Here is a 21,454-nt window from a genome sequence, read left to right on the forward strand (position 1 = left end):
CAACTTCTGGCTTTCTTCAGACCAATATCTCTATAGAAAACTCACTCTAGGGTAATTTTAAAATTGTCCTTGAAGAAAAAGAAGAAAAGAAAATTCTCTTCTTGCAAATACACCCAAAGCGACTAAAGAATCTTACCGTGACTCTTAGACTCTCTTAGGGCCCTAATGGTGACATCAGTTTGTTACTTTACTTTATGTGTTCCTATACCTTACTGTCAACTCTCTCTTGACATTGGACACCGTGGTTCCTGCCCAAGAACACATTCGTGATGCTGTGGTGTGCTTTCTCGGCCAGGACGCTGTATTCCCAGCAAGTTAGAATGCAACGGAGAAAATGACTGTGGAGACAATTCAGACGAAAGGAACTGTGGGAGAACAAAGCCAGTTTGCACACGGACATACACTCCCATCCCTAGTGTGCAACTGATGGGCACTGGGTATGTAACATCTGTATGTGATTTTGGAAAGAAAGGGTGTCTTGGAAACAATGGTAGGTATAAGAACAACAAAACTATAGAAAGTACACGTTATGGAAAGTAAGCGACATGCTGCTGAGTGACATTTGGGGCTCTGAAGAAGTTGATCAGGAAAAAGAAGACACTGCTTATGGTTGTATTTCTAAGTCAACATTCCAATAGGAAAATCCATCTTTTTTGGTGAGAGGGCAGGAGGGCTTCAGTAATGGATGGAAGAAGGGAAAAAGGAAGAGGGGGAGGGAGGGAGAGAGAGGGGAGCAGAAAGAAAGATTCGGAGACAGAGAGACAGAGAAATCTCATCACCTTCAAGTAGGAGAATCTCATTAGGTATAGCACTGGGCTCCTCCAATGTTCCTGCATCTTCATCAGTACCCAAGCCTGGATTGATCATGTAGCTTGATCATGTGGAGAAGAGTTAGAGTTTCTACTGAAATGCCTGTGCTTTCTTCTGTTCCCCACTCCCATGATTCCTTTACTCTTACCCACCTAGTTTCTCCCACTTCTTCCCTCCCCCTCCCTCCCTTCCTCCTTCCCTCTCTCCCGCTGCTGCTGTATATTGACTGCCTCCTTCTCTACTTTTCCTGTGTCTAACTCGGAAAAATCCCCCTCCCCCACCTCCTCTCCTGACAACAAGGTTGTAAGGATTGTTTGGTTTTATCTAATTCTGACATTAATGTATTCAGAAACGAATAGAAGAAGAAAGAGAGAAGGGATGGGGAAGGGAGGAAAGGGAGGAAGAGGAGCTAAACAGTCATAAAAATACAGAATGGTTATGACCAAATGAAGATGTAGAACATTTCAGTGTGGCTCGAGATCCTCTCCCATAGACAGTGTGGTTTATGGGTAGGTTGGTGGCTCACAGGCAGAAGGCTGGCCTTCTGTTATTATCTGGTCTCAGCTTAATAATGAGAAACTGAACCTCAGAAGGTTCAATTAAGTCTGCTAAGCCATGAATGGTGGAACTAAAACTCAAGGAGAGATGTATTAACCAAATTGTTTCTATCACTCCATAGCAGCAGTTGTTTTTCCTTTAGAAAAACAACTATGAGAAATCTGAGACTCAAAAATCCTCATGTTACTATTTCAGGAGGGTACCTGCAATTTAGCAAGGAGATCTAAATTCATTAGGCTGTGCCCAGGTTTTCAAATAGCTTAAAGAATATAAAAGGATTCAAGTAAAAAGAAACTGAACCTCAGTTTGAAACATACAAGAAAATTCATAAAGATAATCTTCCGTGTCCTTCATTTTCATGATGAGCCCACCCCTTAATTTTTGGGGTCAGAAGGAAGCTAATTAGCTGCCAGGTTCTATTGCTGGAATTTTAAAACATTTAACTCTTCTTGAGATAGAGAGATGGGTCGGTGAGTAAAGGTAATTGTTGTCCAAGCCTGGCCAGCCTCGTTTGGATGCCCAGAGCACATTCTGGGTATGGTAGTATGTATCTGTCATCTAAGCCTTCTCCTGTGGCCAAATGGTGAAAGCAGTTGACTGCTAAATGGTTACAGACCAGATGCTTTGGAGTTTGCAATGCAGAATAAACAAAAAGAAAGGCCCAGTCTCAAAACCAGAGGAAGGACAGAGTAAAATCTTAAAATGTGTCCTCTGACTCTCACGTGTGTGTCACTGCATGCCATTGGGCACGAGTGCAAATGGAAGTGTCAAAATCTTTAAATTTAATTTTTAAAAAATTCCCTCACTGATGTTTTTGCTGTTACTTTTGTTGCCACAGTTGGATGACATGGAATCTGAAGGGCAAAGGGCAAAGCAATTACAGCCTCATTTGATTTACAACAAAAACCAGTAACCACTGGAGCAAACTCCAGAACACTAGTAAAGTAGAAGAGGCATTAGCCTGAAGTAAGGAGCATTGGGTTTCACACATATTTCTGCATTAACTATCACAGCCAAGTTATTTAACATCATGGGCCTTAGTTTCCCCATATGTATCCTGTGTGACTACAAACTGATTTGTGGTTCTGTCCTAAGATGTACTAATTGCTTCCCACTCCCATGAGAGTGCGCTGATGTCTTAATTTTTTTAATCATCCTGTAGAAATATCTTCCCTCTTATCGTTTTCCTGCAAGAAAATCCCACACACATAACCCCCACCCCCATGCCCACTGACGATCAGAGTGTTTCTAAGGCTCTGATTTTCAAGAGTTTGTTATGTTCCAGCTGATGAAGGGGACATTATACCTCATCTCTGATTCTGTGGATCTCAGCTCCAGAGCTGCAGATGAGGAAGACCACATGCTATGTGTACTTTGGCAGGCAAACTGTGTGGCCTTCTGACAACCAGAGCTGTTGTTCCCCAGGCTTCTTAGAAATGAACAGAGGCTGCTGACTCAAGGACAGCCAGTCCTCCTCTTCTCTCCCCAGGGACAGAGTCTTGAGATTTACTGTAATTTCTTTCTAATCAGCTAGCCTCAGAATCTCAGCCTCCTCCCTCTGCCTTCTGATATTTTTCTGCCCACAAAAGATATCTTTTAGACATCTGGTTGCTTTTAAAAATTGCCTCCTTCTGAGAAAAAATTAACAATACTTACATTCCCAACATCAATCACTAAGCCCCATCCATACCTACAGCAAGAATCAGACAGAATGAACACGTGTGATTTGTTTTCTTATCAGGCTCAGCCAAGGTGAATGTGTAAAATTTTTTGGCCACATGTATATATGCATATGCATGCAAATGCATCTCTTTTAAGTTATATGTTTTTAGCTAGGACAAGGCCATTGTCCAATATGTGTGAAACTCCAGTTCCTCCAGCATAGAAAAAGAAAGAATGAAATACAAAGCAAATGTGCTAAAAAGAACAATTCAGAAAGCTAAAGTATTTAGTGTCAGCATGTATTTGAAACATTAACATATGGAGTCAATATAAAAATTTCAATAAAGACTGAAAATATAGACGGTAAAACATCGGGCATAGTTGGTTTATCTCTGACCATAAAGCAACTTTGAGAAGAAAGGGCTTAATCTAGTTTATAGGTTACACTCTATCACTGAAGGAATCCAGGACAGGTGCTAAAGGCAAAAGCCTGAAGGCAAGAACTGAAGTAGAAATCACAGTGGCCCGGCTCCCTCCAAACACACTCAGCTCCACAGCACTGCCCACAGTGGGCTGGGCCCTCCTATATCAAATGCCACACAGATACAAACCAATTCAATCTGGGAGTGTTTTCAGTAGAGACTTCCTCTTTCCAGATAATTCTAGTTTTGTGCCATGTCTACAGCCAAAGCTAACCATGGCAAGCTCCAAAAGATTCCTCATTCAAGTTCTGACAGAGTGACCTTCCTAAAACCCTTGTCTTCGAATTCTGCAAGCACCTTCAGATTCATGGTGACCAGGGAGTTAATTTCCTTTGCTGAAGCCTCTTCTCATTTGTTACAAATATGAGTACACACAGACTGAAGCAGAGTCCTATGCTCTCCTCTTAAATTACGGGAATGCATGAGTCACAGACACTGGCGTTCCTGTTGGGTACTCCACAAAGCTCTTCCCAGATCACCTTTCCATAGTCTGTTAATTCAGATACTCGCTGATATAAAGTCAAATGTGAGTGGACACAAATCTCAAGTTGTACTTGGTGCTATTTGAGTGTTCAATGCTTCTTTTATTTTAATTAATCATTTTATTTGTTTACATTTAAAATGCTATTCCCCTTCCCGGTCCTTCCTCCATGAACTTCCACCTCATTCCTCTCCCCTTTGCCTTTAAGAGAGTGTTCCTACACCCATCCTCTCCTGCCTCACTCCTCTAGGATTCCTCTTCTCTGGAGCATCAAGCCTCCACAGGACCAAGCATCTCCTCTCCCACTGATGCCAGATGATGCAGTCCTCTGCTACATATGTAGCAGAAGCCATGGACTCACCCATGTATACTCTGGTTGTTAGTTTAGTCCCTGCAGCTCTGAGGGGTCTGGATAGTTGATAATGTTCTTCTTATGGGATTGCAACCCTCTTCATCCCTTCCCCTAGCTCTTCCACTGAATCCCCAGGCTCAGTCTAATGGTTGTCTCTGAGTATCTGCATCTGTTGCTGACAGAGCCTCTCAGAAGACAACCACACCAGGCTCCTGTCTGCAAATGCTTCTTGGCATCAGCAATAGTGTCAGGGTTTGGTGTCTGCACATGGAATGGATCACACAGTGGGGAGGTCTCTGGATGGCCTTTCCTTCAGCCTCTGCTCAAGTTTTGTCCCTGCATTTTTATTTTTAGGCAGGGACAATTCTGAGTTAAAATTTTTGAGATTAGTGGGTTGTCCCATCCCTCCACAGGGCCATGTCTACTGGAGGCAGTCTCTTTGGTTTCTTCCTACCAACAGTTTTTATACCTTTCAGGATTCAGGTCACAGACAACTTCTTTTTTCAGTGTATTTCTGAAACATTTTTAAAAATACCATTATATATGGAATTGTTTTTTTTAATGTTGTTTTGGAGTAGAAAATGCATTTTATTTATACCATTGAACATTTTGAGTATATTTTAATCAACATGTGACAGTCGTGAATATCTGTGAATTACAGTGTAGCATTTAAGTGTGTGTGTACAGCATGTCATTATCAGATCAGAAAAATTGACTAATCTGTCATCATTTCTTCTTGTTGGAAACACTCATAATACTTTCTACTACCTACTTGGAAATATTCAATTAAAAGCGGTCAAGTTTACAGCCCCTACTCTGCTGTACACATAGAGGTTACTCTATCTTTATGACTTTACCTGTGTACCTGTTACTCATTCTCTTTTCATTTCTTCCAAGATATCAGTAGTCATTTTTCTACATGTCTTTGAAATCACTTAGCTTCCACATCTAAGTGAGAACATGTGGTATTTGCCTCTCTGTACATGCTTGTTTCATTTCCTATCCTATCTTCCACTGTTCATGTTGGTGGTGATGTGTTTTCTTTGTGGACATGACTGTCACTAGTCATTTGAGTTAATTACATACCTTGACTATTATGAACAGTTCTCCAGTACAATGAGTATAGATGTTTCTTTGACATATACAATTTCTCCTTTGACAGTCAGGATGCTAGATTATGGAACAGTCAAAGTGTATTTCAGGAGTCTCTGTGCTAATTTCCACAGTGAATGTACTGATTAACATTTCCACTGTCCCCTTTTTGTTCTCTGCCCACAAATCTAATTGTCATTTGAGCAATTGCCAGTCGAACTGGAGAAAGATAATTTTTGTTGTGTTTTGGGTTACCATAGATATATAGTTTAAATTTGTCCATTGGTCTTGAATACTACAAAAAAAAAAACTTTTGAAGTAAATGTGCAACTCACTTAATGAAATTAAAATCCACTTTCTCCACTGGAAAATTGGGAAAAGTAAAATGTACGATTTCATCTTGTAGGGCAGGGTAACAGGTTAATCTTGGGCTAACCACTATTAACTCCTCAAACTACCTGAAGGGAGTGATTGTTAACCTCCATCTGTTCATGGGATAAAACAACTGCAGATGGTTTTATATTGTATATTCTACATTCATTTTGGTAGAAAAAAAACAACTATTTCTACTAGCCATATTTGCTTTTAATGTTCTAACTTTATTTTCTAACTTTCTAATTATCTCTGTTCTGCTCCTAACTCTCTTAGTTATTTTTGTTATGACATTTTCATGCCTATGCAGCTGTATTTCTGTGCTGTGTTTACATTTGCCTCCTCAGTCCCCACCCTATCCCGTTTACTCTCTCTTCTTCCTCCTCCAATTGCTCACCTTCCTCTAAGGACACTATGCCAACTGGTTAGAGTTGAATGTCAGAGTAATTAATTCTATAATCTACATCCAAATGCCTAACAGCAGAGTACCCAGATTCTCATATTGAACTGCTTCATGATGCGGTCCTAGAAATGGATATATGTGTCTTTGACTAGTGTAGCCTCTGAGAAGGGGAAGCTATTTAGACACCGTACATTTTTTAAACTACCACTATAAGGGTGTAAGAGAAGCACACATAAGTGAAGCATGATCTTTCTGAGGATGCAAATGTCCACTTGAGCACCCACTCCCATCAGAATGGATAAGTGACTTGTGTATCATGAGTGAGACAGGGAGGGAGAGAGCACTTCCTTCTACTACTTGGAGTTTCTGAATGACATTCCCTAGAACTGCCTTATGTCCGATGGAAGACAAGGTTACCTGGTCAAGTACATATAGAAATTGAATGCATTTTTTAAAGAGTCTAGCATAATCTTTATAAAGTCATTTCTATCATCTATATAAATACAGCATTACTAAACTTTTGATTAAAAAAAAAAGACTTTTCTCAGAGAATATGTAACCCAGTCTCTAAGAAACTGGAAGACTATATGAGATTAATGAAATTTTCTGCAAACTTCTAATAATTTCTTAAATGTACAAATTTAAACAAGCTAAGCTTTGTGCCTCAATTTCTCTATTTATAAGATAAGTGTAAACAATTTGATCAATAAACTAAATCTATTAAATGTTAAATTGCTTAAAATTTGTAAAGTACTTACTATGGTTTAGGGCATAGTGAGCTAATATATGATACATAATCATTTAATAAATAAAACACATTTTAAATGTAATTATATGACAGTATAGGACAATTTCAACACTATTAAAACATTGCTATTGTTATCTTATAATTTACTTTCTCTCAGTGTTCTCTTACCATATCTTAATTTGCTTCTAGTGTCTGTATCAATACTGTAAATGATAAAAATTATAGGCTCAAGTTCTATTTTATGTTGAAATCCCAGAATTTTTTTTTTCTTGAGTCAATGGGGCTGGGTTTAAGGCAGCCAGTCTTTAATGGATGTCTCATTATAGAGAAAAGAATGAGCTTCCCTTTGCAGTCATTTGTCAGAAGCCAAGGATGTCTAGAAAAAGGAATGTCTTTAATATAAGTAATGTAAATTTTTAAAATTGCCCTATATCTACTGAATTGTTCAAAATTGCTCTGTTTCTAGGTTTCATTTTCTGGCAGGAGAGCCCAGAGGAGAAGTCCTTGATAACTCTTTCACTGGAGGAATATGTAAAACCATCAAGAGCAGTCGAGCAAGTAATCCATACCGTATTCCAGCCAATCTGGAAAATGTTAACTTTGAGGTATGACAGTGAGGCCTGGTGGCCACTCCCACACTGATAATGATCATAAACTAAGTTGAGCCGAATGGAAGAATATTAGCAATTTGAATCACAAATTATATGTTTTTATTTAATCTTACCAAAACCCAATGAGGTCAAGATTATTATTTTTATTTTTTTTAACTAGATGGCAAGGGAAAATGATAACAAATTTACGCAGCATCAAACAAAGTAGGAAGTAGTAGTAGTAAATTATAGACTGAAGCCCAGATTTCCTTAACTGTTAATATTTTCTCCATGTACACAGAATTATAAAGCGTATCTATGCCAAAAAAATTATTTATTCAGAGTATTTTCTTACAATAGCTTTTTATTCATTTAACCATGAGACAGTCTTAAGATCCTACAAAACAAAAACCAAAAACAAACAAAAATTATGATGAGTCTGAATATGAAACACCCTGGCTTACCTCCTTTAGTAAAATAAAGTTTTAATTAATTTGATTTTTCTCTGTATAGTAAAGAAGAGGATGCTGTAGTGTTGGATAGTAACCTGGTAACTGGAAAATAATTGCTCTGTTCGTGTTGTGCTGAAGTGAGTGGGTGGTGATCTGAATAAGATAGGCTCATATATTCGAATGTTCAGTCACCAGGGAATGAAACGATTTGGAAAGATTAAAAGGATTGGATGGTGTGGCCTTGTTGGGGCAGGTGTGTCACTGCCTGTAGACTTTAACATTTTAAAAGCCCAGGCAAGATCTAGTGTTTTTTAGATCAGGATGTAGCTCTCAGCTACTTCTCCAGCAACACACTGGCCTGATACTAATGGATTAAACCTTTCAAACTATAAGCAAGCCCCCAACTAACTGCTTGCTTTGGCTGTGGTGTCTGTTTATAGCAATAGAACAGTGATGGAGACAGTGAGCAATCCCTTTCCTTTCATTTTTGATCAGGGCAATACATGCTTTTGGTATTCATGGTCTTGCATGCAGACTATACTGCTAAAGAGATTTTCGACAACTAACCATTTGTGATGCTTTATGGTAGTAGGTACTCAATAAGAAATTATTCCGCCCATCTTTACAGCACTCATAGGTAAATGTGCTTATTGCCAAGTCCAAAGACATAAGTTCAATCCACAGACTTTACATTGTGGGAAAGAGAGAACAGACTTCTGTACACTGTCCTCAGACATCTAAATGTGCACTGGGTTACCAGCCTGCCCAGGCATATAAACACAGAATAAATGAATAAATGTAATATTTAAAAAATTATAATGACACCTCCATACACGCAAACACAGGCATTTTCCAACCTAATGTACTCCATTTAAAACCACATAATATATGCTTCGGGTTATAGAAAGGAACTTGGAAGTCCAATGGCACATTCTAATACCCCTGGAAGACTGATGACATTATTTTAGGGTATACGATATTGAATGGCATTTGAAGAAAGAAACCTATCTGTTTACATGTGATATTCTGCTGAATGGTGTTTTCTAGTTTCCAAACAATCAGTCCACAAGCTTGCTTTCAAAAACACAATTTTCAACAACAGCCCCAGCTTCAGTAATCTCAGCAGGAATCTACTTCACACAGTTTACAGCGCAGCATTCTCAAGATCCTCCATTCCATCTCTGACTTCTTAAGTTCCCTACATTTATTTTTATAATGAGTGTTGATTGACTTTCTCAATGTCCTTAAATATAATCTTCTCAAAATACAAAAGTAATCAACATTAAACAGTTTATTCATGCACTTGGCATTTATTAATAATGTATTATGAGTAAAATACTGCCTTTATTAAGACCTCATTATTATTAGACCTCATTCCAGTTTCCCAGTCTAATATATTTTTGGTCACTGTTCACTTATGAATCTGTCTCCTTCCCAGCTTATGCATTTGGCAAGAATCTTCTATAAGCTTCTGTTCAAGACATCTAAGCCCCTTCCTTACCTGCTAACATCTGGCACCTGACTCTGTCTTAAATAAAATATTCTTATTTTTTTATTTTTATTTTGTATTTATTTGTGTTTGTCTGTGTAAGGAAGAGAAAAAAAACCATGTACACAACTACAAGTTGTAATCAGAGGACAACTTTCATAGTTCCACCTTCTCGGTCTTTGGAATTGAACCCTGTCTTAGTTTCTTGTTGCTATGAAGAGACACCATGACTAGGGCAACTCTTACACATAACTAGCTCACAGTTCAGAGGTTTAAGATATTGCCATCAGAGTGGGAAACATGGAGGCATCCAGGCAGACTTGGTGCAAGACATGTAGCTGAGACTTCTACATCTAAATCAGCAGGCAGAAAGAAAAGAGAGGCCCTGGGTTGAGCATTTGAAACCCCAAAGCTTACCCCTCACCTCCTGTGACACATTTTCTCCAACAAAGCCACACCTACTCCAACAAGGCAACACCTCCTAAGCCCTGTCAAGTAGAGCTCTCTATAATGACCAAACATTCAAATATATAAGCCTATGGGGTTCATTCCACAAACCATTTTGATGCCCCTTAATCTTGTTCCTTAAGCTCATACAGAGTATGAAAATTACAGTCTGGGCTTTTTTAAGAACCTGTGAATAAATCTACACAGCTATATTTGTATGCATATATTCTTTAATAGCATGGTATTATTATTATTATTATTATTATTATTATTATTATTATTATTATTATTATTATTATTGACTGAGAGGTTCGTTATGTGAGCATTTTACATGCTACCCATTGCCTTCTGTGGTATCTGAAAGTAACACTGAGATGTTAGTTCTGTCACCATCATTGACCAGTCACCTTTTGCAGCAGGGTTAGGTTTCCTTCTTTTCTAGGCTGATTTTGAAAGGTGTTTAATGCAACATATGATTTATCTTTCAGAGGATTTTACCAGTAATGAGTGTTTCTATTGCTGTCCAGACAAGGTAGTCCTCATCCATTTTGAGTGGTTTTAATCAACTACTTCCTTACAGTTGTGACTATAGCAGGGGCTTAAGTTCCTGAGACCAGTTTTACTCTTCGCTCAAGTGGGTTTCAAAATTGTCCTGTGTCTAGAGGTATAACCAATAGAAGATTTAAAAAAGAGAGAGAGTCCAGCTAGGGTCATACAGAATCTTCCTCCACCCTCTTTTGTCTTAGGAGTAGATCTCTGAAATATTTAAATAGAATCTCACAATACACTAAAGTCATAAGCAGTATTAAAATTTGACCTCTTCACTGGCAATATCATGTTTTACTTTGTATAATTAAAGATGCCAAAGTAGCCCTTTTGGAGGCTGAAGAGAAACTCTGTGGTTAGGAGCCCTAGCTGCTCTCATAGGAAAGTTAAGTTTTAGTCTCAGTGACTCATGGTAGCTCATGACTAGTTTGGGCAGGCATCAGGCAGAAGCATTGCACAGACATACCCACAAACGAAATGCTCATACACACACATAACATTATGAAGTTAGCCTTTGCTGCTTATCATCTTTCAAAGGCTGTGCTTCTTTGTTCTTTCCTTAGTTCAGATGCTCAAAAGACAATCTCTCTGGATCTTCATTGATCTGTTATCCCATGAATACTGCATCCACCACACTGCATCCTCTCCCTATCTGAATTTGTAACAGTCTGGGTGTAAGGATTAACAGACCTCCTGCTCTCCAGTGTTATGAGATGGGTGATGACTGCTTGTTGCCTGCTGAGTGGATGAATGATCATCCTGTAAGGAGACAGCAAGCAGCTCTTTTATGCATTTCCCCTGTTACGTCGTTTTATACATCCTGTGTTGGCCAGGTACAAACTATCGAAGATGACTTGAAAACGGATTTCTACAAGGATTTAGTCAATCTTGGAAATAATAAAAATGAGGGCAATTTGGTATATGGTGAAAAGAAAGAGGGATTCCATGTACCGATATTCTATTCCTCAAGGAAAAGTGAAAGAATCCAGCGTAACTCGAACTTCAAAAAGGCCATTGAAGCCTCCTACAAGAAGGTAAGGAAAATGGTTAATGATTCATTCTTTCTTCAAAATTAACACTTAACAAAGCGATGAATCAACAAGAAGATGAACATTTTGGGGTCAGTAGGATTTCTAAGAGATGCTTAAATGGACTCTTTCATAAGTCTCACTTTAGTGCTCAGGATGTGCTGCATGAAGTTGTTTTGTCTTACTTTCAGTTTTCTGACCCAAGGAGTGGTCAATATGGGCTGTTTTCAATAAATTTTAGGGCTTATTTTTATTTCCATTTACATGTATGTGTGTGTGAATAAGTGTATGCCACATGTGTGTGGGTATCCACAGACCCAGAAGAGGATGTGAGCTTACCTCAAACTGGAATTAAAAACAGTTTTGAGCCGATGAATGTGGGTGCTGGGACCAAATCCAGGTCCTCTACAGGAATAATCAAGTCTTTTAACTGCTGATCCATCTCTTTAACCCCAAAGAGGGCTATCTTTTTAAGTATTTGAAAATTACACTGAGTAAAAAGTTTCATTATGATGCTGACAATGATGGGGATACTTTTTAGACTGCTTGTGATATTAGTGTATTTTCTTCATTTTAAAAAGTCTTTTAAGACTTTCATATATGAGTATTGTATCTCTATCACTTCTGCCTTTCCTTCTGTCTCTCTAACTCCCCCATTGTTCCTCTACTCTCTCTCAAATTCAATACCTTTTCTTCATTATTTATTATTTGTCATACACACATGTGCTTGCACGCACATGCATATGTGCACATGCATGTACACACTCATATTTACCTTACTGAGACCACTTTGTGTTGTTCACATGTACATGTGTTTAGAGCTGACACCTTGAGGTTTTATAATCTATTAGCTGACTTGTCACGGAAGAAAAATGATTCTTACTTCCTCAGCAGCCAATGATTGCCTGTGCATCTTCCTGTAGAAGTAAGACCTTTTGAAATTTATCCCCTTCACTTCGGCATGTTTATTAGTATAGTCATTATGTAGGTCTTGTTTAAGCAGCCACATTGTTGAAACTTCATGGGTTTCAATTTCACTGTCATGTTTAAAGAAACTTTTTAAAAAAATTATTCATTCACTCAATGTGTGTGTGTGTGTGTGTGTGTGTGTGTGTGTGTGTGTGTCCATGTGTCCATGTGTGTGCATATATACACCCTATAATATGCCTGTGAAGATCAGAATATCATTTGTGAGAATTTATTCTATTATGTGAATCTCAGGGATCAGCCTTAGGTCATCAGGCTTGCCTTAACTAACCAAACATGGTTCTTTTTTATTATTGGATATATTTTATTGACATTTCAAATGTTATCCCCTTTCCTGGTTTCACATCCATAATCTCCCTATTCCATCTCCCCTCCCTCTGCTTCTATGAGGCTGTCCCCCCACTCACCCACGCCATCCTATCTCCTAGCCCTAACATTCCCCTACACTGAGCATTGGCAAGACCAAGGGCTTCTCTTCCCATTGATGCTCAACAAGGCCATCCTCTGCTATACGTGCATGGAGCCATAGGTCCATCCATGTGTACTCTTTGGATAGTGGTTTAATCCCTGGGAGTTCTGGTTCCCACCAAAGGCTTGTTAATTGATGCAGGCCCTTCAGCTTAGCATCATATGTGTTCTTTTCTTTTGTCAGTTTCAGATCTGAATAAACATTCATTGGACAGAGAATCTCTTCTGTGCAAAATAATAACCATATGAGGCTTGGTGGTTATCTCATTTATGCTACAAAGATGAAACCATAAAATACAATCTGAACACAGCAAGATCTCAAAAATTGATGAAATGTGCTAATATTGTTTAATGCCCTGGTGTAATATAACTTCTTGGTCTAAAATTGCCAGTTCCAGCCACCATACAGTAGTATTGTGGCACGCCTGTGCTTCTGTTATGTGGAGCTATCAGAGTTGTGTGTGTGTTTCCAATGATTTAGTCTGTAAGGAAAACTATACATATTGAACCTCCAAAAGCTTACATTAAAGATACATGTTTCTTAACGAATGCACAGAGATGCTCTAAGTTTGAAGCCTGTCTAACAAAATTTAAGTGCTATAGTTCAGAAATAGAATTCATAGGCATCCAAAGAAACATGAACTCCACAAAGGAACCAATGTTCTCTGCCTTGTTCACTTCTCTAACAAGTGCACCTGAAACAACTGAATAAACAGAAATTGAAGACAAGAACATAGGAAGGGAAGAGAGTGGAGTGTGGGAAGAGAATAAATGACAGCTTCTGTTTAACTTTGCCATGTTTTTGGTTTTTGCATTAGCCCTTTTTTTTTTTTTTTTTTTTTTTTTTTTTGATTTTGTAATTATAGCATTCAGGAAAATGGCTGTTTTATAATTAACAGCGGCAATAAAAATGCTTTTGCTAAAACATGGTCGTTATTCTATAATTATTGCTTGTATAACACATTTTTGTAGAACCAGGAGAACAGATAAAACACATAATTTGTAAATACAGCATACCTGAATCTGCTTGTAAATGCCACTAGTTATGTGGGAGAATGCAAGAGAATGAGATCACAATACAGTATCAATTGTTTGACCTGGAATTAACCTACATAGTAAGTGAGAAAAAGAAAACAGCAGATGTGTTTGCAAAAAAGCAAAAAAAAAAAAAAAAAAAAACAAAAATAGGTTCACACTTCTATATATGGGTGTCAGAAAGGAATATAAAGAATTTGTTTAATTTCATTACGTAGTGAAGGAGAACATGGTGTTCTTTGACTTTAAGAGTATGAGATGTCACACGGTATTTCTTCAGTCTGACAGTAGACAACTAACATCTACAGAATTTAATGCTTTTTTGTAGCTAGTGAATATCACCTTAACACCTCAGTTGAATCTTTATGTATTATGTTTTTTACTCTTGTTTATTTGCATTAAGGCCTTGCAAATAAAGACTCACTGGTGGTACAGCTGTGCACTGACACCAGAAAGATTGATGCTTCTGATCACTGATCTCTTCTTCGCTAGAGAATACATACCAGAGGCACTAGATGTACATTGTTGAGGTGGTCTCATTTGTTTAGTTCTTTGGACATTGAAGGGGAAAGATACGGGAGAGCAGCATGAAGATTATAGTTTGTGAGAATACCAAATAGAGTTGAATTATTTTCATCCTGTGATGGGAATGGGGCTAATGAGAAGTTGATGACATTTAAAAAATCGCTCTTCAAGTTTCCAGTATCTCTGGCTCCATCTCATAAATGTTTTTTCTTATGCTTTTTGCCCCTTTTACGCAGGATTCTAGCTTTGTTAGGATCCATAAAGTGATAAAAGTCTTAAACTTCACAATGAAAACGACAGACCTGCAGCTTTCGGATGTCTTCCTGAAAGCCCTTATCCACCTGCCTTTAGAATACAACTCTGCTTTGTACAGCCGGATATTTGATGACTTTGGGACCCACTATTTCACCTCAGGCTCCCTGGGGGGCAAGTATGACCTTCTCTACCAATTCAGCCGCCAGGAGCTACGAAACTCAGGTGTGTGGACTTTGGTTAATTTGACCCAAGAATGACATGAAATGCACCTTTTCTCCTACTCCCTCATTCTGCTACTCTCTCATTCTCATGGCTCTATTCTGATTTTATTTAGAACTTTTGTTGTGTGGTTGCCAAAAGTGAGATGAAGAATAATCAAAATCAAACACACTTAAATAAAATAAAAATAGTAAATAAGTACCAAAAAGAAGAATAAAGGATATTTTACCTCTATAGCCCTATATCAGTCATGGTGTCTAAGAAAGAAGATGCTGGCCAGTACCAGAACAAGAACAAACAGAATTTCTTTAATTTTATATAATTTACATATAATGTTTTATAGAAAATATATAATGATTTACAGCAAACTCAATGTCAATTGTTCTCCTCTAATGATTTTAGATAGACCAATGGTGTAAGTCAAAAAAATGACTAGAGATTTGACAAGAGACTAGGTTAATATAGGCCAAATATTCATAACTGTTTAAACTTGCAAATAAGTGCAAAATATTTTATTTTTAAGAACATTTTCAATGGTATGCCCTCAGGAACAGAGCAAATATTTGAGCATATACACAAAATTGTACACACACACACACACACACACACACACACACACACACATGTACATATACTTTATATTGCTTTTAGACACATGTGTGAAATAAAACAGTGTTTTTGTAATGGTTTCTCATGTGCCCCTTGAGACAAAACCTGGGAAATAATGGTAACTAGACAACATGTAAATTCACCCAAATAAGAAAACCATTATTCATCAGTAAATTTCTGTACTAAAAGATGTAGGCATTCATTTTAAGAGACTGTAGCAACCAGCACTGGAGTTAGTATTTCTCTGTTCTTATGTCTCATTATAGAAAATACTGATACGCCATATAGGTCCTTCCGAACCATGAGCTCCCTCTTGACCTGCTTCTTAATAAAGGGGATGAAACAAACGCCTTGCAGGTTTTCAGTAAAAGAATTGTAAAAGTTGATCTGGTATAAAGATATGATACAGATAACATACCATGCCGTTCTATCGATAGGACCTGTCCATTGTGTTCTGTTTTAGTCATTCTTTCTATTGAAGCAAGACGTGTATGATGCACTGGATGTATCCCACCACGTAAAATGTCACCAACATTATCATCGTGCACAAATGGTTAGAAGACACCTTTAGCTCTACCTTGACGTCATCTGGCCTGCAGATGAAATTATTCTGGACACTGCTGTTGTACCGTAGGCAATAGGTTCCCATTTAATGACTGTTATTATGCATTCAGAAGAAAGCCTTTAAAAGTTTAGAGACTAGATCAAAGAACTGTGTGAGTCTTCAACCAATTACCCAATATTTCAGTTGAAGGTCTGTAGCCAAAATGGAAAAATAACAGGCTCTGCTTTCCTCCTAAAACATCCTCACCTTCAATCTCTTCCTCTATAAACAAAGGTAAAGATCAACAGATACAGAGCAAAACAAAAAAAGGTTGAAACAAAACGTAAGGTTGTGATAGGAAACAAAATGTAAATATTAAATTAATATGTACATATTCATATATATGTCTATATAGATGTCATATACACCAGATATATTCACAGATATACGTATTTAATATATATAGTATTCACAGCTCACATATGCATATGGATATGCTCCATATATCCAATAACATTGTGTTTAATATTCTTATGATTTAAACACTTTTCATTCAGTAATGTTTCAAGCTTCATTAGTTTTGAGATGCAATCTTAATTATGATGAAAATGAAGCACACTGGGAGAGAATAAATCTTAAATGAATAAAAATCTACAAAGGGTGCCTCTTCTGCTTTCAGAGCCTCCCTAAATAAACCTCTTTTTCTCACGTTCTCTTTTTTTTTCTTCATGTCTAGAAACAAAATTAAAAGCAGACTGTAAATTGAAGGTATTGTTAGGCTTTGTTTAATAGAAATTACACCTTTTGTTGCCTTCCTTTAAATTAGCTTCGATGTTCCATAGTGGTTTCTCTCCCCCACCCCCAGAAGAATGCAATTAAATCCAATTGTGTTTGCTGTGTTCTTTCATCCTCTGTTGGTCAGTGCTCTATTGGTATGCTAACCCTTTGCATAAAAGTAGGTGGGACTTCAGTGGACAGAGTGACAGAATTTCAGTTACAGTGCGAACTGCAAACAGTGTGGCGATATTCTAAACAAAAAAGTAATTTTTAAAGTCCTTTCCTAAGGAAGTCATCATCTGCTCTGGATGTGAGGAAAAAAAACAGTCACCCCACTATTTCTCAGCAATGGTTATTCTTTTATTTCTAAGCTTTTACTGTGTAATAGTTAAAAAAAAAAATACTCGGTTAAAAAAATCCAAGCATAGTTTTTTGATGAGTGCTGCCAATTTGCTCATTCAGAACAGGCTGAAATGCTACAGAAATGACTCATCCCCCACCATTAACATGAAGACAACCAGGTGTCTGGGAGATCCCTTGTTAATATGTGCAGAGACTATACAAGGTGATATGTATGGGGACAACAGGACACAGGCATAGATAGTCACCAGTGAGACTTTTGATTCTTTAATCACAGGACTACCAACTCCAAAGGCCAAAGCATTCACTTCTTTAAGGATTCATGCATGGCCCTCAAATATATGAAATGAAGTTTACCCTTAAGTCAGTTGTTGTGTTATAATCAGTGATGTAAAATTTATTTCTAACTAATAAACTTTGGAAAGAACTGTAAGAATAAGAAGAGCAAACGTGCACCATAGTTGCAATAAAGCTGTATAGTCACCTCAAATTCTGACTTATAAAAAAAATGTTATCAGATATCCATACTCACTCTTCAAGACTGAATGAAATAACCATTTTTAATTGTTAGAGTTGAATATGTAAATACAGGGACCTCAGGACTATCTGTTTACTCCTAATAATGTGTACCTTTAAATGGGTCAGACTGAAAACATAAAAAATAAGAGAAAATTGAAGAAGATGGACCTAACTCCCATCTGCCCACATCTCCACCGAGAAATCTATGCCTTCATGTCTTCATTTCAGCATCAGACCTGATCTGCTGTCTGCCTAAAGCTCTCCCAGTGCCTGTCCCTGAGCAGTCTAACCTGCAACCATGTGTACCATAATTTGATAGAGTCTTGCTTTAAACGGGTTAACCCTGTGTCTCCCGTGCAAAGCTCTGTGAAGAAAATAGGAAGCATCGATTTCCTTCACATTAGCCCAGATAAGTAGTGCAGACTCTGACTTTAAGTACACTAACTAGTCCCAGCCTCAGAGGTCAGTGCTTACAGTCATTGTGAGGGAAGTAATTCAGGTATTCAGATGTCGAAAGCTTTAACAGTGGATGGTAAGAAATCGGTGAAGCGCTGGGGTTGGTTAAAAAAAAAAAAAAAAAAAAAAAAAGTCTTCTAATGGAATAGTTGTTGCCTCAGAGCATCAGAGTTTTCACACGGCATGTAAGACAGAAGATGGACACCCAATGAAAGCAGTACTGGGAATCCTGGAAGACGGTAATCCTACCTCCCAACCTGAACAGACAGGAGTTACATAGTCCTGTGTCCCTTGAGTCAACAGAGAAATAACGTCAAATATAGATTAGAATTCAGATAAGAAGACAAAACAGCCGACAAAGAGTCTGAAGAGTTCATTTGTCAAGCAAGAATTTAGAATTTCTGTTCTAATAAAAAGGTTTGGGGAGCGGAAATGGAATGAGTGACCAAGTGATGGGGAGCAAGCCTAAATAAATAAGAAAGTGAATGAGAGTGACGGACAGGGGACCGAAATCCCCACTTGAGAAGGCGCACAAGCCAAGTGGCGTCCGTCTCACAAAAGAAGCTGTGGGTCCAAAATGTGCGGCACGCTGAAAAGCATGGCGTCCAGGACAGAAGCAGTGTAGAGCAATAAGGATTATCCATCCGGTCCATTGTGTACTGTGACAACAAGGGCCAGCTCGGAGAGAGCAAGAGCCGTATGGGATGGTCTGCAGTGGTTTCACAAACGCATCAAAACTGAAGACTCACAGAATCAGTTCTGTTTGCAGTTTCCTCGGGAGCCATGTGGGGCTGACTCGGAACTGAGCAGGACAAAAGCTGGCGATCATATCCAGCCCCTAGCGTGGTCAGAGTTGTGTGGTCGGCTTCGTTGAATTCCCAGCAGTGCATTTTCAGGGGAGTTTGTTTGTGTTTATTTTTCAGGTTTAACAGAAGAAGATACTCGAAAGTGTGTATACTATGAAACAAGGAAACGTTACTTCATTGTTACAAAAACATACAAGGAAACCCGGTGCACCACAAATAAGCTGTCTGAAAAATACGAAGGTAACCGTGTTCTCTGGGCACTTTCTGCAGTGTGTCCTGAGGCTGCCCGCCATTTAACCACTTTGCACATGACTGCTGTGTCTTCATTTATGTTATTTATCGGCCTCGAAAAACCATATGCTGTGAGGGGAGGTAAAACATAAAATATCATCAGCACTGCTTACAAAGTAGACATGGTTAAGGTGTTCTTTTCCTTATTCTTAGACCGTTCAATTCAAAAAACAGTATACTGATTTTTTTTCCATAAATAGAACTCTTTATCCAGCATTGAAAAGTAGGCGGGACTATAAACTGGACACCGCTACTAAGAAACTTAGAAAGCAAAGATATATAGGTAACTAAGCATTAAAAATATAGATTTGTAACAAAAATGCTGGAATTCATGCCATCTGTCACCAAATAGGCATGTGTGCATAGAAAGGAATTGAATTGTTTAAGTTCTACTTTATTCAGACCTGTGATCTCTTAAATTCATGACCTCTCTTCTATAATTGTTATTATATACTTATACATATATATGTTTACATGTATACACATACATATGCATTTGTATATAAAACCTATGAGTCCATATAGTATTGCTCATATAGCCATGTGTTCAGCATCATCTATTCGGGATTATACAACATAGGTGGACACTCAACCCTAAAGAATACTGATTCTCTTCTCTCAGTAACAATCACCTCTATTTCTTTCTAGAGATTGAGCCTTGTGAAATGCCCCCCATCCACCTGGCATGTTGACTGGAGTTATGAATATAAGGTCTTGTTTCCTCAACCATACTGAGATTTTATAAGTTCAAATCCCCTACATGTCTAGCAGATAGTATCCATCAACAGGCATACTGGTTCTCTGGCTTTGCAACCTCTCTGGCCTCTTTTCACCAGTCTTCCCTCAGCCCTAGTGTGAGATTACATTTGAAGTTCGAGTTGGGGCTGGGCAGGTCATGGTCACTTATTTGGCTAATTGTGGAGCTATGTAATAGCATCTATCTGTTGCAAACGGACACTTCTTTGATGAGGGATGACAGGCAAGTATCTCTGTGGATAGAAGAATAACTTCTTAGAGGGGAATTTGTTAGATAGAAACTATAAAGTTTTTGTTTGTTCTTAGGACTTAGGCAGGCTTTATTGCTATCAGATTTTAAAGGTTCTTACAAATTATTTTCCTTGCCTCATAAGCATCTGAGAGCTATAGAGAACACTACATTCTAATAAGAATTGTCCAACATAACAGAGATTTCAATGACCTTGGACAGTGAGCCCTCTTGTCTCAGGAAAAAGGGAAAGAGAATACAGAGAAAGCCTCCATTCTTTATATATTCACCTTAATTGGGGTTTGGGATACAAAGGGCATCTGCTCTCTGTAGAACTGGGGAGAAAGCAAACAGCTACTTTTTCTTTTCCAGAAAGGCATAAGGACAGTTAGAGCAATTTTTCAGAGCCTTCTCCCAAGAGACCATCATGGGGAATGAAGCCTGTGCCGCCCATTCCAGCAGCCACAGCTCTGAAATAAATCAAACTAAACCGACTGCACAAAAATGTTCCCTTTGAGGTCACAAAGGTCTTGATGGAGAAAGGAGAACAAAATAGGCCTGAGAGTGTTTTAAAACCAGAGCAGTTATGCCCTGGTCCCACCTGGATGTGAGCCTAAGACCTTACCTCTTTCTCTAGAGAGCCAAACTTTTCCAATATGAATGACTCATGTTTTCACCGATGCCTTGAAGTTATAACTAACTTCTACTTATATAAACTCTTCATTTACCAGACTCACTGAATGCTAGTCATTCTGATCTAAACACACAGGAGCTAAATCACAGAAACCCCCAGACTTGAAAATCACAATCTCATAAGGAATACAGACAAGGAGCAAACCCAAGTGTTTTCTTGCAATAAATAGAAAATGCTAAATATAGTATTAGAAAACATATCAGGTGTGTGTGTGTGTGTGTGTGTGTGTGTGTGTGTGTGTGTGTGTGTGCATTTGTGTTACACATAATCAAAATAAAAATAACAAACTTGGAAAATGCGTTTACACAATATTCTACCTTCCAAAAAAATGAAACACAGAAAATAGTTTGTAAATCAGACTGGTCATTTCATAATATAATAAAAAAAATCAATAGTGTGCTGGGTAGTTTTA

The 21,454-nt window shown here is 38.1% G+C and overlaps 1 protein-coding gene across 1 annotated transcript in view; it reads left to right on the top strand.

Annotated features, from left to right (window-relative positions):
• Positions 1–21,454, top strand: part of C6 (complement C6) — a 58,630-nt gene that overhangs the window by 12,083 nt on the left and 25,093 nt on the right. Inside the window, exons 5-9 of the mRNA XM_080933539.1 lie at positions 296–437; positions 7,427–7,565; positions 11,318–11,518; positions 14,764–15,004; positions 19,190–19,312. Of these exons, the coding sequence (XP_080789665.1) occupies positions 296–437; positions 7,427–7,565; positions 11,318–11,518; positions 14,764–15,004; positions 19,190–19,312 (846 nt within the window). The remainder of the gene's footprint in view (positions 1–295; positions 438–7,426; positions 7,566–11,317; positions 11,519–14,763; positions 15,005–19,189; positions 19,313–21,454) is intronic.

This window comes from Micromys minutus (genome assembly GCF_963924665.1).
Source record: "Micromys minutus genome assembly, chromosome: 20".
Lineage (NCBI taxonomy): Eukaryota > Metazoa > Chordata > Mammalia > Rodentia > Muridae > Micromys > Micromys minutus.